Raw genomic sequence first — 19,523 nt, 5'->3', positions numbered from 1 at the left:
TCCAGTCAGGACAGGAGACACTACTGTACACAGAGAGGGGTGGGGGTGGGGAACAAGCTGATACCCTGACTGCTCTCCAGACACAGCTGGGTGAGACACTCCAGTCAGGGCAGGAGACACTACTGTACACAGAGAGAGGTAGGAGTGGGGAACAAGCTGATACCCTGACTTCTCTCCAGACACAGCTGGGTGACACTCCAGCCAGGACAGGAGACACTACTGTACACAGAGAGGGGTGGGGGTAGGGAACAAGCTGATACTCTAGCCAAAGCTGCATGAGACACTCTGATCAATAAGCAATCACTTATTATCTCCCTAATGAGCTATATGAGCTGAACCAGCCCACAACAGAGAGACAGACAGGCCCTCTGTCAGACACACCACCAGCCCACAGACAGAGAGACAGACAGGCCCACTGTCAGACACAGGGGACCACCAGCCCACAGACAGAGAGAGACAGACAGGCCCGCTGTCAGACACAGGGGACCACCAGCCCACAGACAGAGAGAGACAGACAGGCCCACTGTCAGACACAGGGGACCACCAGCCCACAGACAGAGAGACAGACAGGCCCGCTGTCAGACACACCACCAGCCCACAGACAGAGAGACAGACAGGCCCACTGTCAGACACAGGGGACCACCAGCCCACAGACAGAGAGAGACAGACAGGCCCACTGTCAGACACAGGGGACCACCAGCCCACAGACAGAGAGACAGACAGGCCCACTGTCAGACACAGGGGACCACCAGCACACAGACAGAGAGACAGACAGGCCCGCTGTCAGACACACCACCAGCCCCACAGACAGAGAGAGACAGACAGGCCCACTGTCAGACACAGGGGACCACCAGCACACAGACAGAGAGACAGACAGGCCCGCTGTCAGACACACCACCAGCCCCACAGACAGAGAGACAGACAGGCCCACTGTCAGACACAGGGGACCACCAGCACACAGACAGAGAGACAGACAGGCCCACTGTCAGACACAGGGGACCACCAGCCCCACAGACAGAGAGACAGACAGGCCGGCTGTCAGACACAGGGGACCACCAGCACACAGACAGAGAGACAGACAGGCCCACTGTCAGACACACCACCAGCCCACAACAGAGAGACAGACAGGCCCAATGTCAGACACAGGGGACCACCAGCACACAGACAGAGAGACAGACAGGCCCACTGTCAGACACAGGGGACCACCAGCCCCACAGACAGAGAGACAGACAGGCCCACTGTCAGACACAGGGGACCACCAGCCCACAACAGAGAGACAGACAGGCCCGCTGTCAGACACAGGGGACCACCAGCACACAGACAGAGAGACAGACAGGCTCTCTGTCAGACACACCACCAGCCCACAGAGAGAGACAGACAGGCCCACTGTCAGACACAGGGGACCACCAGCCCACAACAGAGAGACAGACAGGCCCACTGTCAGACACAGGGGACCACCAGCACACAGACAGAGAGACAGACAGGCCCACTGTCAGACACAGGGGACCACCAGCCCACAACAGAGAGACAGACAGGCCCGCTGTCAGACACAGGGGACCACCAGCCCCACAGACAGAGAGAGACAGACAGGCCCACTGTCAGACACACCACCAGCCCACAGACAGAGAGACAGACATGCCCACTGTCAGACACAGGGGACCACCAGCACACAGACAGAGAGACAGACAGGCCCACTGTCAGACACAGGGGACCACCAGCACACAGACAGAGAGACAGACAGGCCCACTGTCAGACACACCACCAGCCCACAGACAGAGAGAGACAGACAGGCCCACTGTCAGACACAGGGGACCACCAGCCCCACAGACAGAGAGACAGACAGGCCCGCTGTCAGACACAGACAGAGAGACAGACAGGTGTGCTGTTCACTCTGTGGGAGTGTCAGAGGCTGTGTGTTTTCAGAACCTCTCCCTGAACTCAGGCTGGCTGAGGCCCAGGAGGGGAAACAGACTGAGTTCAATCAGCGGGGGGAGGGGGGGTGGGGGGACAACAGCCCCAAACCAGCAGGCCCAGAGGAACAGAGGGGGGAGGATCACGGAACAGCCAGGAAATGTTTCTGGACTGTGTAAGTGAGAGAGAGCAGAGAACACTGAACACTGAACACTGAACACTGAGACCCCAGCCAGACTGAGAGTCAGAGGAGAACACAGCAGAGATCAGGGAGAGAGTGCAGCACTGAACACTGAACACAGCAGATTCACACACAGTCACGGTCACACTGACCCCACAGGCCCAGACACTGACTCTCACACACAGTCAGGGTCACACTGACCCCACAGGCCCAGACACTGACTCTCACACACAGTCAGGGTCACACTGACCCCACAGGCCCAGACACTGACTCTCACACACAGTCAGGGTCACTGCCCCCACAGGCCCAGACACTGACTCTCACACACAGTCAGGGTCACACTGACCCCCACAGGCCCGGACACTGACTCTCACACACAGTCAGGGTCACACTGACCCCCACAGGCCCGGACACTGACTCTCACACACAGTCAGGGTCACACTGCCCCCACAGGCCCGGACACTGACTCTCACACACAGTCAGGGTCACACTGCCCCCACAGGCCCAGACACTGACTCTCACACACAGTCAGGGTCACACTGACCCCACAGGCCCAGACACTGACTCACACACACAGTCAGGGTCACACTGACCCCACAGGCCCGGACACTGACTCTCACACACAGTCGGGGTCACACTGACCCCACAGGCCCAGACACTGACTCACACACAGTCAGGGTCACACTGACCCCACAGGCCCAGACACTGACTCTCACACACAGTCAGGGTCACACTGCCCCCACAGGCCCAGACACTGACTCTCACACACAGTCAGGGTCACACTGACCCCACAGGCCCAGACACTGACTCTCACACACAGTCAGGGTCACACTGACCCCACAGGCCCAGACACTGACTCACACACAGTCAGGGTCACACTGACCCCACAGGCCCAGACACTGACTCTCACACACAGTCAGGGTCACACTGACCCCACAGGCCCAGAAAGTGATTTGCACAAACAGCTTTAGGTTGAATAAATCTTTATTTTCTCCTATTTAGTGCGTTGGGGAAGGTGCAGAAAATCATTATGGGAGGTGAAGTCATTCAGGGCATTGTGGGAGAGCGGTGCGTGAGAGAAGCGGTGCACTGTGGGAGAGCGGTGCGTGAGAGAAGCGGTGCACTGTGGGAGAGCGGTGCGTGAGAGAAGCGGGGCATTGTGGGAGAGCTGTGCGTGAGAGAAGCGGGGCATTGTGGGAGAGCGGTGCGTGAGAGAAGCGGGGCATTGTGGGAGAGCGGTGCGTGAGAGAAGCGGGGCATTGTGGGAGAGGCGGGCCAGTCCTTCCCGCTGTCCGTCAGGCCTCAGGTGTGGGGCGGGGCTCCGCGGGCGGGGGGCCGGGGCTCGTGTCCAGGAGGAAGACCCCCCGGCCGGAGGAGGCGGCGACGAGCCCGGCGCGCTGGCCCCCGGGGCAGACGCAGGAGCTGAAGACCGCCGAGGGGAGCCCGGCCAGCCTGGAGACGGTCTGAGGGGCGAGAGGAGGGGTCAGACAGGGGCGCCCAGCCCCCCCCGCCCCCCCCCCGCGATACTGACCGAGAGCGTCCTCCTGTCGATCACACGCAGCAGGTTGGCCTGGCTGCCTCCCGCCACGACGCGCTCCTGTCCCAGCCAGTGGCAGCTGTAGATCTGAGCACAGGAGACGGGAGACGGGACTCAGGCGGGGCAGGGCGCACGATCACACAGAGACACAGAGACACAGAGGAGACGGGAGACGGGAGACAGGGGGGGCAGGGCGCACGATCACACAGAGACACAGAGACACAGAGGAGACGGGAGACGGGAGACAGGGGGGGCAGGGCGCACGATCACACAGAGACACAGAGACACAGAGGAGACGGGAGACGGGACTCAGGCAGGGCAGGGCGCACGATCACACAGAGACACAGAGACACAGAGGAGACGGGAGACGGGGCTCAGGGGGGGCAGGGCGCACGATCACACAGAGACACAGAGACACAGAGGAGACGGGAGACGGGGCTCAGGGGGGGCAGGGCGCACGATCACACAGAGACACAGAGACACAGAGGAGACGGGAGACGGGGCTCAGGCAGGGCAGGGCGCACGATCACACAGAGACACAGAGACACAGAGGAGACGGGAGACGGGGCTCAGGGGGGGCAGGGCGCACGATCACACAGAGACACAGAGACACAGAGGAGACGGGAGACGGGGCTCAGGGGGGGCGCACGATCACACAGAGACACAGAGACACAGAGGAGACGGGAGACACAGAGGAGACGGGAGACGGGGCTCAGGCGGGGCAGGGCGCACGATCACACAGAGACACAGAGACACAGAGGAGACGGGAGACGGGGCTCAGGGGGGGCAGGGCGCACGATCACACAGAGACACAGAGACACAGAGGAGACGGGAGACGGGGCTCAGGGGGGGCAGGGCGCACGATCACACAGAGACACAGAGACACAGAGGAGACGGGAGACGGGGCTCAGGGGGGGCAGGGCGCACGATCACACAGAGACACAGAGACACAGAGGAGACGGGAGACGGGGCTCAGGGGGGGCAGGGCGCACGATCACACAGAGACACAGAGACACAGAGGAGACGGGAGACGGGGCTCAGGCGGGGCAGGGCGCACGATCACACAGAGACACAGAGACACAGAGGAGACGGGAGACGGGGCTCAGGGGGGGCAGGGCGCACGATCACACAGAGACACAGAGACACAGAGGAGACGGGAGACGGGGCTCAGGGGGGGCAGGGCGCACGATCACACAGAGACACAGAGACACAGAGGAGACGGGAGACGGGGCTCAGGGGGGGCAGGGCGCACGATCACACAGAGACACAGAGACACAGAGGAGACGGGAGACGGGGCTCAGGGGGGGCGCACGATCACACAGAGACACAGAGACACAGAGGAGACGGGAGACGGGGCTCAGGGGGGGCAGGGCGCACGATCACACAGAGACACAGAGGAGACGGGAGACGGGGCTCAGGGGGGGCAGGGCGCACGATCACACAGAGACACAGAGACACAGAGGAGACGGGAGACGGGGCTCAGGGGGGGCAGGGCGCACGATCACACAGAGACACAGAGACACAGAGGAGACGGGAGACGGGGCTCAGGCAGGGCGCACGATCACACAGAGACACAGAGACACAGAGGAGACGGGAGACGGGGCTCAGGCGGGGCAGGGCGCACGATCACACAGAGACACAGAGACACAGAGGAGACGGGAGACGGGGCTCAGGGGGGGCAGGGCGCACGATCACACAGAGACACAGAGACACAGAGGAGACGGGAGACGGGGCTCAGGGGGGGCAGGGCGCACGATCACACAGAGACACAGAGACACAGAGGAGACGGGAGACGGGGCTCAGGGGGGGCAGGGCGCACGATCACACAGAGACACAGAGACACAGAGGAGACGGGAGACGGGGCTCAGGGGGGGCAGGGCGCACGATCACACAGAGACACAGAGACACAGAGGAGACGGGAGACGGGGCTCAGGGGGGGCAGGGCGCACGATCACACAGAGACACAGAGACACAGAGGAGACGGGAGACACAGAGGAGACGGGAGACGGGGCTCAGGCGGGGCAGGGCGCACGATCACACAGAGACACAGAGACACAGAGGAGACGGGAGACGGGGCTCAGGGGGGGCAGGGCGCACGATCACACAGAGACACAGAGACACAGAGGAGACGGGAGACGGGGCTCAGGGGGGGCAGGGCGCACGATCACACAGAGACACAGAGACACAGAGGAGACGGGAGACGGGGCTCAGGCGGGGCGCACGATCACACAGAGACACAGAGACACAGAGGAGACGGGAGACGGGGCTCAGGGGGGGCAGGGCGCACGATCACACAGAGACACAGAGACACAGAGGAGACGGGAGACACAGAGGAGACGGGAGACAGGGGGGGCAGGGCGCACGATCACACAGAGACACAGAGACACAGAGGAGACGGGAGACGGGGCTCAGGCAGGGCGCACGATCACACAGAGACACAGAGACACAGAGGAGACGGGAGACGGGGCTCAGGGGGGGCAGGGCGCACGATCACACAGAGACACAGAGACACAGAGGAGACGGGAGACACAGAGGAGACGGGAGACGGGGCTCAGGGGGGGCAGGGCGCACGATCACACAGAGACACAGAGACACAGAGGAGACGGGAGACGGGGCTCAGGCGGGGCAGGGCGCACGATCACACAGAGACACAGAGACACAGAGGAGACGGGAGACGGGGCTCAGGCAGGGCGCACGATCACACAGAGACACAGAGACACAGAGGAGACAGGAGACACAGAGGAGACGGGAGACGGGGCTCAGGCGGGGCAGGGCGCAGGATCACACAGAGACACAGAGACACAGAGGAGACGGGAGACGGGGCTCAGGGGGGGCAGGGCGCACGATCACACAGAGACACAGAGACACAGAGGAGACGGGAGACGGGGCTCAGGCGGGGCGCACGATCACACAGAGACACAGAGACACAGAGGAGACGGGAGAAGGGGCTCAGGCGGGGCAGGGCGCACGATCACACAGAGACACAGAGACACAGAGGAGACGGGAGACACAGAGGAGACGGGAGACGGGGCTCAGGGGGGGCAGGGCGCACGATCACACAGAGACACAGAGACACAGAGGAGACGGGAGACGGGAGACGGGGCTCAGGGGGGGCAGGGCGCACGATCACACAGAGACACAGAGACACAGAGGAGACGGGAGACGGGGCTCAGGGGGGGCAGGGCGCACGATCACACAGAGACACAGAGACACAGAGGAGACGGGAGACGGGGCTCAGGGGGGGCGCACGATCACACAGAGACACAGAGACACAGAGGAGACGGGAGACGGGGCTCAGGGGGGGCAGGGCGCACGATCACACAGAGACACAGAGACACAGAGGAGACGGGAGACGGGGCTCAGGCAGGGCGCACGATCACACAGAGACACAGAGACACAGAGGAGACGGGAGACGGGGCTCAGGGGGGGCAGGGCGCACGATCACACAGAGACACAGAGACACAGAGGAGACGGGAGACGGGGCTCAGGGGGGGCAGGGCGCACGATCACACAGAGACACAGAGACACAGAGGAGACGGGAGACGGGGCTCAGGGGGGGCAGGGCGCACGATCACACAGAGACACAGAGACACAGAGGAGACGGGAGACAGGGCTCAGGGGGGGCAGGGCGCACGATCACACAGAGACACAGAGACACAGAGGAGACGGGAGACGGGGCTCAGGGGGGGCAGGGCGCACGATCACACAGAGACACAGAGACACAGAGGAGACGGGAGACGGGGCTCAGGGGGGGCAGGGCGCACGATCACACAGAGACACAGAGACACAGAGGAGACGGGAGACACAGAGGAGACGGGAGACGGGGCTCAGGCGGGGTAGGGCGCACGATCACACAGAGACACAGAGACACAGAGGAGACGGGAGACGGGGCTCAGGGGGGGCAGGGCGCACGATCACACAGAGACACAGAGACACAGAGGAGACGGGAGACACAGAGGAGACGGGAGACGGGGCTCAGGGGGGGCAGGGCGCACGATCACACAGAGACACAGAGACACAGAGGAGACGGGAGACGGGGCTCAGGCGGGGCAGGGCGCACGATCACACAGAGACACAGAGACACAGAGGAGACGGGAGACGGGGCTCAGGGGGGGCAGGGCGCACGATCACACAGAGACACAGAGACACAGAGGAGACGGGAGACGGGGCTCAGGGGGGGCAGGGCGCACGATCACACAGAGACACAGAGACACAGAGGAGACGGGAGACACAGAGGAGACGGGAGACGGGGCTCAGGGGGGGCAGGGCGCACGATCACACAGAGACACAGAGACACAGAGGAGACGGGAGACGGGGCTCAGGCGGGGCGCACGATCACACAGAGACACAGAGACACAGAGGAGACGGGAGACGGGGCTCAGGCGGGGCAGGGCGCACGATCACACAGAGACACAGAGACACAGAGGAGACGGGAGACACAGAGGAGACGGGAGACAGGGCTCAGGGGGGGCAGGGCGCACGATCACACAGAGACACAGAGACACAGAGGAGACGGGAGACGGGGCTCAGGCAGGGCGCACGATCACACAGAGACACAGAGACACAGAGGAGACGGGAGACGGGGCTCAGGGGGGGCAGGGCGCACGATCACACAGAGACACAGAGACACAGAGGAGACGGGAGACGGGGCTCAGGGGGGGCAGGGCGCACGATCACACAGAGACACAGAGACACAGAGGAGACGGGAGACGGGGCTCAGGGGGGGCAGGGCGCACGATCACACAGAGACACAGAGACACAGAGGAGACGGGAGACGGGGCTCAGGCAGGGCAGGGCGCACGATCACACAGAGACACAGAGACACAGAGGAGACGGGAGACGGGGCTCAGGCAGGGCAGGGCGCACGATCACACAGAGACACAGAGACACAGAGGAGACGGGAGACGGGGCTCAGGCAGGGCAGGGCGCACGATCACACAGAGACACAGAGACACAGAGGAGACGGGAGACGGGGCTCAGGGGGGGCAGGGCGCACGATCACACAGAGACACAGAGACACAGAGGAGACGGGAGACGGGAGACGGGGCTCAGGGGGGGCAGGGCGCACGATCACACAGAGACACAGAGACACAGAGGAGACGGGAGACGGGGCTCAGGGGGGGCAGGGCGCACGATCACACAGAGACGCAGAGACACAGAGGAGACGGGAGACGGGGCTCAGGGGGGGCAGGGCGCACGATCACACAGAGACACAGAGACACAGAGGAGACGGGAGACGGGGCTCAGGGGGGGCAGGGCGCACGATCACACAGAGACACAGAGACACAGAGGAGACGGGAGACGGGAGACAGGGGGGGCGCACGATCACACAGAGACACAGAGACACAGAGGAGACGGGAGACGGGGCTCAGGCGGGGCAGGGCGCACGATCACACAGAGACACAGAGACACAGAGGAGACGGGAGACGGGGCTCAGGGGGGGCAGGGCGCACGATCACACAGAGACACAGAGACACAGAGGAGACGGGAGACACAGAGGAGACGGGAGACGGGGCTCAGGGGGGGCGCACGATCACACAGAGACACAGAGACACAGAGGAGACGGGAGACGGGGCTCAGGCAGGGCGCACGATCACACAGAGACACAGAGACACAGAGGAGACGGGAGACGGGGCTCAGGGGGGGCAGGGCGCACGATCACACAGAGACACAGAGACACAGAGGAGACGGGAGACGGGGCTCAGGCAGGGCGCACGATCACACAGAGACACAGAGACACAGAGGAGACGGGAGACGGGAGACAGGGGGGGCAGGGCGCACGATCACACAGAGACACAGAGGAGACGGGAGACGGGGCTCAGGGGGGGCGCACGATCACACAGAGACACAGAGACACAGAGGAGACGGGAGACGGGGCTCAGGGGGGGCAGGGCGCACGATCACACAGAGACACAGAGACACAGAGGAGACGGGAGACGGGGCTCAGGGGGGGCAGGGCGCACGATCACACAGAGACACAGAGACACAGAGGAGACGGGAGACGGGAGACAGGGGGGGCAGGGCGCACGATCACACAGAGACACAGAGACACAGAGGAGACGGGAGACGGGGCTCAGGCAGGGCAGGGCGCACGATCACACAGAGACACAGAGACACAGAGGAGACGGGAGACGGGAGACAGGGGGGGCAGGGCGCACGATCACACAGAGACACAGAGGAGACGGGAGACGGGGCTCAGGGGGGGCAGGGCGCACGATCACACAGAGACACAGAGACACAGAGGAGACGGGAGACACAGAGGAGACGGGAGACGGGGCTCAGGCGGGGCAGGGCGCACGATCACACAGAGACACAGAGGAGACGGGAGACGGGAGACGGGGCTCAGGGGGGGCAGGGCGCACGATCACACAGAGACACAGAGGAGACGGGAGACGGGGCTCAGGGGGGGCAGGGCGCACGATCACACAGAGACACAGAGACACAGAGGAGACGGGAGACGGGGCTCAGGGGGGGCAGGGCGCACGATCACACAGAGACACAGAGACACAGAGGAGACGGGAGACACAGAGGAGACGGGAGACGGGGCTCAGGCAGGGCAGGGCGCACGATCACACAGAGACGCAGAGACACAGAGGAGACGGGAGACGGGGCTCAGGGGGGGCAGGGCGCACGATCACACAGAGACACAGAGACACAGAGGAGACGGGAGACGGGGCTCAGGCAGGGCGCACGATCACACAGAGACACAGAGACACAGAGGAGACGGGAGACGGGAGACAGGGGGGGCAGGGCGCACGATCACACAGAGACACAGAGACACAGAGGAGACGGGAGACGGGGCTCAGGCAGGGCGCACGATCACACAGAGACACAGAGACACAGAGGAGACGGGAGACGGGAGACAGGGGGGGCAGGGCGCACGATCACACAGAGACACAGAGACACAGAGGAGACGGGAGACGGGGCTCAGGGGGGGCAGGGCGCACGATCACACAGAGACACAGAGACACAGAGGAGACGGGAGACGGGACTCAGGGGGGGCAGGGCGCACAATCACACAGAGACACAGAGACACAGAGGAGACGGGAGACGGGGCTCAGGGGGGGCGCACGATCACACAGAGACACAGAGACACAGAGGAGACGGGAGACGGGACTCAGGCGGGGCGCACGATCACACAGAGACACAGAGACACAGAGGAGACGGGAGACGGGGCTCAGGCAGGGCGCACGATCACACAGAGACACAGAGACACAGAGGAGACGGGAGACGGGGCTCAGGCGGGGCAGGGCGCACGATCACACAGAGACACAGAGACACAGAGGAGACGGGAGACACAGAGGAGACGGGAGACGGGGCTCAGGCAGGGCGCACGATCACACAGAGACACAGAGACACAGAGGAGACGGGAGACGGGGCTCAGGCAGGGCAGGGCGCACGATCACACAGAGACACAGAGACACAGAGGAGACGGGAGACGGGGCTCAGGGGGGGCAGGGCGCACGATCACACAGAGACACAGAGACACAGAGGAGACGGGAGACGGGGCTCAGGGGGGGCGCACGATCACACAGAGACACAGAGACACAGAGGAGACGGGAGACACAGAGGAGACGGGAGACGGGGCTCAGGCGGGGCAGGGCGCACGATCACACAGAGACACAGAGACACAGAGGAGACGGGAGACGGGGCTCAGGGGGGGCAGGGCGCACGATCACACAGAGACACAGAGACACAGAGGAGACGGGAGACGGGGCTCAGGGGGGGCAGGGCGCACGATCACACAGAGACACAGAGACACAGAGGAGACGGGAGACGGGGCTCAGGGGGGGCAGGGCGCACGATCACACAGAGACACAGAGACACAGAGGAGACGGGAGACGGGGCTCAGGGGGGGCAGGGCGCACAATCACACAGAGACACAGAGACACAGAGGAGACGGGAGACGGGGCTCAGGGGGGGCAGGGCGCACGATCACACAGAGACACAGAGACACAGAGGAGACGGGAGACGGGGCTCAGGGGGGGCAGGGCGCACGATCACACAGAGACACAGAGGAGACGGGAGACGGGGCTCAGGGGGGGCAGGGCGCACGATCACACAGAGACACAGAGACACAGAGGAGACGGGAGACGGGGCTCAGGGGGGGCAGGGCGCACGATCACACAGAGACACAGAGACACAGAGGAGACGGGAGACGGGGCTCAGGCAGGGCGCACGATCACACAGAGACACAGAGACACAGAGGAGACGGGAGACGGGGCTCAGGCGGGGCAGGGCGCACGATCACACAGAGACACAGAGGAGACGGGAGACGGGGCTCAGGGGGGGCGCACGATCACACAGAGACACAGAGACACAGAGGAGACGGGAGACGGGGCTCAGGCAGGGCGCACGATCACACAGAGACACAGAGACACAGAGGAGACGGGAGACGGGGCTCAGGCAGGGCGCACGATCACACAGAGACACAGAGACACAGAGGAGACGGGAGACGGGGCTCAGGGGGGGCAGGGCGCACGATCACACAGAGACACAGAGACACAGAGGAGACGGGAGACACAGAGGAGACGGGAGACGGGAGACGGGGCTCAGGGGGGGCAGGGCGCACGATCACACAGAGACACAGAGGAGACGGGAGACGGGGCTCAGGGGGGGCAGGGCGCACGATCACACAGAGACACAGAGACACAGAGGAGACGGGAGACGGGGCTCAGGGGGGGCAGGGCGCACGATCACACAGAGACACAGAGACACAGAGGAGACGGGAGACGGGGCTCAGGGGGGGCAGGGCGCACGATCACACAGAGACACAGAGACACAGAGGAGACGGGAGACGGGGCTCAGGGGGGGCAGGGCGCACGATCACACAGAGACACAGAGACACAGAGGAGACGGGAGACACAGAGGAGACGGGAGACGGGGCTCAGGCGGGGCAGGGCGCACGATCACACAGAGACACAGAGACACAGAGGAGACGGGAGACGGGGCTCAGGGGGGGCAGGGCGCACGATCACACAGAGACACAGAGACACAGAGGAGACGGGAGACGGGGCTCAGGGGGGGCAGGGCGCACGATCACACAGAGACACAGAGACACAGAGGAGACGGGAGACGGGGCTCAGGCGGGGCAGGGCGCACGATCACACAGAGACACAGAGACACAGAGGAGACGGGAGACACAGAGGAGACGGGAGACAGGGGGGGCAGGGCGCACGATCACACAGAGACACAGAGACACAGAGGAGACGGGAGACGGGGCTCAGGCAGGGCGCACGATCACACAGAGACACAGAGACACAGAGGAGACGGGAGACGGGGCTCAGGGGGGGCAGGGCGCACGATCACACAGAGACACAGAGACACAGAGGAGACGGGAGACACAGAGGAGACGGGAGATGGGGCTCAGGGGGGGCAGGGCGCACGATCACACAGAGACACAGAGACACAGAGGAGACGGGAGACGGGGCTCAGGCGGGGCAGGGCGCACGATCACACAGAGACACAGAGACACAGAGGAGACGGGAGACGGGGCTCAGGCAGGGCGCACGATCACACAGAGACACAGAGACACAGAGGAGACGGGAGACACAGAGGAGACGGGAGACGGGGCTCAGGCGGGGCAGGGCGCAGGATCACACAGAGACACAGAGACACAGAGGAGACGGGAGACGGGGCTCAGGGGGGGCAGGGCGCACGATCACACAGAGACACAGAGACACAGAGGAGACGGGAGACGGGGCTCAGGCGGGGCGCACGATCACACAGAGACACAGAGACACAGAGGAGACGGGAGAAGGGGCTCAGGCGGGGCAGGGCGCACGATCACACAGAGACACAGAGACACAGAGGAGACGGGAGACACAGAGGAGACGGGAGACGGGGCTCAGGGGGGGCAGGGCGCACGATCACACAGAGACACAGAGACACAGAGGAGACGGGAGACGGGAGACGGGGCTCAGGGGGGGCAGGGCGCACGATCACACAGAGACACAGAGACACAGAGGAGACGGGAGACGGGGCTCAGGGGGGGCAGGGCGCACGATCACACAGAGACACAGAGACACAGAGGAGACGGGAGACGGGGCTCAGGGGGGGCGCACGATCACACAGAGACACAGAGACACAGAGGAGACGGGAGACGGGGCTCAGGGGGGGCAGGGCGCACGATCACACAGAGACACAGAGACACAGAGGAGACGGGAGACGGGGCTCAGGCAGGGCGCACGATCACACAGAGACACAGAGACACAGAGGAGACGGGAGACGGGGCTCAGGGGGGGCAGGGCGCACGATCACACAGAGACACAGAGACACAGAGGAGACGGGAGACGGGGCTCAGGGGGGGCAGGGCGCACGATCACACAGAGACACAGAGACACAGAGGAGACGGGAGACGGGGCTCAGGGGGGGCAGGGCGCACGATCACACAGAGACACAGAGACACAGAGGAGACGGGAGACAGGGCTCAGGGGGGGCAGGGCGCACGATCACACAGAGACACAGAGACACAGAGGAGACGGGAGACGGGGCTCAGGGGGGGCAGGGCGCACGATCACACAGAGACACAGAGACACAGAGGAGACGGGAGACGGGGCTCAGGGGGGGCAGGGCGCACGATCACACAGAGACACAGAGACACAGAGGAGACGGGAGACACAGAGGAGACGGGAGACGGGGCTCAGGCGGGGTAGGGCGCACGATCACACAGAGACACAGAGACACAGAGGAGACGGGAGACGGGGCTCAGGGGGGGCAGGGCGCACGATCACACAGAGACACAGAGACACAGAGGAGACGGGAGACACAGAGGAGACGGGAGACGGGGCTCAGGGGGGGCAGGGCGCACGATCACACAGAGACACAGAGACACAGAGGAGACGGGAGACGGGGCTCAGGCGGGGCAGGGCGCACGATCACACAGAGACACAGAGACACAGAGGAGACGGGAGACGGGGCTCAGGGGGGGCAGGGCGCACGATCACACAGAGACACAGAGACACAGAGGAGACGGGAGACGGGGCTCAGGGGGGGCAGGGCGCACGATCACACAGAGACACAGAGACACAGAGGAGACGGGAGACACAGAGGAGACGGGAGACGGGGCTCAGGGGGGGCAGGGCGCACGATCACACAGAGACACAGAGACACAGAGGAGACGGGAGACGGGGCTCAGGGGGGGCAGGGCGCACGATCACACAGAGACACAGAGACACAGAGGAGACGGGAGACACAGAGGAGACGGGAGACGGGGCTCAGGGGGGGCAGGGCGCACGATCACACAGAGACACAGAGACACAGAGGAGACGGGAGACGGGAGACAGGGGGGGCAGGGCGCACGATCACACAGAGACACAGAGACACAGAGGAGACGGGAGACGGGGCTCAGGCGGGGCAGGGCGCACGATCACACAGAGACACAGAGACACAGAGGAGACGGGAGACGGGGCTCAGGGGGGGCAGGGCGCACGATCACACAGAGACACAGAGACACAGAGGAGACGGGAGACGGGGCTCAGGGGGGGCAGGGCGCACGATCACACAGAGACACAGAGACACAGAGGAGACGGGAGACACAGAGGAGACGGGAGACGGGGCTCAGGGGGGGCAGGGCGCACGATCACACAGAGACACAGAGACACAGAGGAGACGGGAGACGGGGCTCAGGCGGGGCGCACGATCACACAGAGACACAGAGACACAGAGGAGACGGGAGACGGGGCTCAGGCGGGGCAGGGCGCACGATCACACAGAGACACAGAGACACAGAGGAGACGGGAGACACAGAGGAGACGGGAGACAGGGCTCAGGGGGGGCAGGGCGCACGATCACACAGAGACACAGAGACACAGAGGAGACGGGAGACGGGGCTCAGGCAGGGCGCACGATCACACAGAGACACAGAGACACAGAGGAGACGGGAGACGGGGCTCAGGGGGGGCAGGGCGCACGATCACACAGAGACACAGAGACACAGAGGAGACGGGAGACGGGGCTCAGGGGGGGCAGGGCGCACGATCACACAGAGACACAGAGACACAGAGGAGACGGGAGACGGGGCTCAGGGGGGGCAGGGCGCACGATCACACAGAGACACAGAGACACAGAGGAGACGGGAGACGGGGCTCAGGGGGGGCAGGGCGCACGATCACACAGAGACGCAGAGACACAGAGGAGACGGGAGACGGGGCTCAGGCAGGGCAGGGCGCACGATCACACAGAGACACAGAGACACAGAGGAGACGGGAGACGGGAGACGGGGCTCAGGGGGGGCAGGGCGCACGATCACACAGAGACACAGAGACACAGAGGAGACGGGAGACGGGGCTCAGGGGGGGCAGGGCGCACGATCACACAGAGACGCAGAGACACAGAGGAGACGGGAGACGGGGCTCAGGGGGGGCAGGGCGCACGATCACACAGAGACACAGAGACACAGAGGAGACGGGAGACGGGGCTCAGGGGGGGCAGGGCGCACGATCACACAGAGACACAGAGACACAGAGGAGACGGGAGACGGGAGACAGGGGGGGCGCACGATCACACAGAGACACAGAGACACAGAGGAGACGGGAGACGGGGCTCAGGCGGGGCAGGGCGCACGATCACACAGAGACACAGAGACACAGAGGAGACGGGAGACGGGGCTCAGGGGGGGCAGGGCGCACGATCACACAGAGACACAGAGACACAGAGGAGACGGGAGACACAGAGGAGACGGGAGACGGGGCTCAGGGGGGGCGCACGATCACACAGAGACACAGAGACACAGAGGAGACGGGAGACGGGGCTCAGGCAGGGCGCACGATCACACAGAGACACAGAGACACAGAGGAGACGGGAGACGGGGCTCAGGGGGGGCAGGGCGCACGATCACACAGAGACACAGAGACACAGAGGAGACGGGAGACGGGGCTCAGGCAGGGCGCACGATCACACAGAGACACAGAGACACAGAGGAGACGGGAGACGGGAGACAGGGGGGGCAGGGCGCACGATCACACAGAGACACAGAGGAGACGGGAGACGGGGCTCAGGGGGGGCGCACGATCACACAGAGACACAGAGACACAGAGGAGACGGGAGACGGGGCTCAGGGGGGGCAGGGCGCACGATCACACAGAGACACAGAGACACAGAGGAGACGGGAGACGGGGCTCAGGGGGGGCAGGGCGCACGATCACACAGAGACACAGAGACACAGAGGAGACGGGAGACGGGAGACAGGGGGGGCAGGGCGCACGATCACACAGAGACACAGAGACACAGAGGAGACGGGAGACGGGGCTCAGGCAGGGCAGGGCGCACGATCACACAGAGACACAGAGACACAGAGGAGACGGGAGACGGGAGACAGGGGGGGCAGGGCGCACGATCACACAGAGACACAGAGGAGACGGGAGACGGGGCTCAGGGGGGGCAGGGCGCACGATCACACAGAGACACAGAGACACAGAGGAGACGGGAGACACAGAGGAGACGGGAGACGGGGCTCAGGCGGGGCAGGGCGCACGATCACACAGAGACACAGAGGAGACGGGAGACGGGAGACGGGGCTCAGGGGGGGCAGGGCGCACGATCACACAGAGACACAGAGGAGACGGGAGACGGGGCTCAGGGGGGGCAGGGCGCACGATCACACAGAGACACAGAGACACAGAGGAGACGGGAGACGGGGCTCAGGGGGGGCAGGGCGCACGATCACACAGAGACACAGAGACACAGAGGAGACGGGAGACACAGAGGAGACGGGAGACGGGGCTCAGGCGGGGCAGGGCGCACGATCACACAGAGACGCAGAGACACAGAGGAGACGGGAGACGGGGCTCAGGCGGGGCAGGGCGCACGATCACACAGAGACACAGAGACACAGAGGAGACGGGAGACACAGAGGAGACGGGAGACGGGGCTCAGGGGGGGCAGGGCGCACGATCACACAGAGACACAGAGACACAGAGGAGACGGGAGACGGGGCTCAGGGGGGGCAGGGCGCACGATCACACAGAGACACAGAGACACAGAGGAGACGGGAGACACAGAGGAGACGGGAGACGGGGCTCAGGCGGGGCAGGGCGCACGATCACACAGAGACACAGAGGAGACGGGAGACGGGAGACGGGGCTCAGGGGGGGCAGGGCGCACGATCACACAGAGACACAGAGGAGACGGGAGACACAGAGGAGACGGGAGACGGGGCTCAGGCAGGGCAGGGCGCACGATCACACAGAGACACAGAGACACAGAGGAGACGGGAGACGGGGCTCAGGGGGGGCAGGGCGCACGATCACACAGAGACACAGAGACACAGAGGAGACGGGAGACGGGAGACGGGGGGGCAGGGCGCACGATCACACAGAGACACAGAGACACAGAGGAGACGGGAGACACAGAGGAGACGGGAGACGGGGCTCAGGCGGGGCAGGGCGCACGATCACACAGAGACGCAGAGACACAGAGGAGACGGGAGACGGGGCTCAGGCGGGGCAGGGCGCACGATCACACAGAGACACAGAGACACAGAGGAGACGGGAGACGGGGCTCAGGCAGGGCGCACGATCACACAGAGACACAGAGACACAGAGGAGACGGGAGACACAGAGGAGACGGGAGACGGGGCTCAGGGGGGGCAGGGCGCACGATCACACAGAGACACAGAGACACAGAGGAGACGGGAGACGGGGCTCAGGCGGGGCAGGGCGCACGATCACACAGAGACACAGAGACACAGAGGAGACGGGAGACGGGGCTCAGGGGGGGCAGGGCGCACGATCACACAGAGACACAGAGACACAGAGGAGACGGGAGACGGGGCTCAGGGGGGGCGCACGATCACACAGAGACACAGAGACACAGAGGAGACGGGAGACGGGGCTCAGGGGGGGCAGGGCGCACGATCACACAGAGACACAGAGACACAGAGGAGACGGGAGACGGGGCTCAGGGGGGGCAGGGCGCACGATCACACAGAGACACAGAGACACAGAGGAGACGGGAGACACAGAGGAGACGGGAGACGGGGCTCAGGCGGGGCAGGGCGCACGATCACACAGAGACACAGAGGAGACGGGAGACGGGGCTCAGGCAGGGCAGGGCGCACGATCACACAGAGACACAGAGACACAGAGGAGACGGGAGACACAGAGGAGACGGGAGACGGGGCTCAGGCAGGGCAGGGCGCACGATCACACAGAGACACAGAGGAGACGGGAGACGGGGCTCAGGCGGGGCAGGGCGCACGATCACACAGAGACACAGAGACACAGAGGAGACGGGAGACGGGGCTCAGGGGGGGCAGGGCGCACGATCACACAGAGACACAGAGGAGACGGGAGACACAGAGGAGACGGGAGACGGGGCTCAGGGGGGGCGCACGATCACACAGAGACACAGAGACACAGAGGAGACGGGAGACGGGGCTCAGGGGGGGCAGGGCGCACGATCACACAGAGACACAGAGACACAGAGGAGACGGGAGACGGGGCTCAGGGGGGGCAGGGCGCACGATCACACAGAGACACAGAGACACAGAGGAGACGGGAGACGGGGCTCAGGCGGGGCAGGGCGCACGATCACACAGAGACACAGAGGAGACGGGAGACGGGGCTCAGGGGGGGCAGGGCGCACGATCACACAGAGACACAGAGACACAGAGGAGACGGGAGACGGGGCTCAGGCAGGGCGCACGATCACACAGAGACACAGAGACACAGAGGAGACGGGAGACGGGGCTCAGGCAGGGCGCACGATCACACAGAGACACAGAGACACAGAGGAGACGGGAGACGGGGCTCAGGCAGGGCGCACGATCACACAGAGACACAGAGACACAGAGGAGACGGGAGACGGGGCTCAGGGGGGGCAGGGCGCACGATCACACAGAGACACAGAGACACAGAGGAGACGGGAGACGGGGCTCAGGGGGGGCAGGGCGCA

At 64.5% G+C, this 19,523-nt stretch overlaps 1 protein-coding gene across 1 annotated transcript in view; it reads right to left on the bottom strand.

Annotated features, from left to right (window-relative positions):
* Positions 1–3,058: 3,058 nt before the first annotated feature.
* The window catches only part of LOC148659568 (protein tipD-like), a 46,853-nt gene continuing 30,388 nt past the window's right edge, over positions 3,059–19,523 (bottom strand). The window contains exons 10-11 of the mRNA XM_088637354.1: positions 3,624–3,716; positions 3,059–3,555 (exon numbers count right to left, since the gene is read on the bottom strand). Coding sequence (XP_088493480.1) covers positions 3,388–3,555; positions 3,624–3,716 — 261 coding nt within the window. The 3' untranslated portion in view covers positions 3,059–3,387. The remainder of the gene's footprint in view (positions 3,556–3,623; positions 3,717–19,523) is intronic.

The sequence above is a fragment of the Lepisosteus platostomus genome, chromosome 6, assembly GCF_059453375.1.
Source record: "Lepisosteus platostomus isolate fLepPlt1 chromosome 6, fLepPlt1.hap1, whole genome shotgun sequence".
Classification (NCBI taxonomy): Eukaryota; Metazoa; Chordata; class Actinopteri; order Semionotiformes; family Lepisosteidae; genus Lepisosteus; species Lepisosteus platostomus.
The sequence above is the reverse complement of the archived record's forward strand: the minus strand, read 5'-3'. Positions and strand labels throughout refer to the sequence as shown.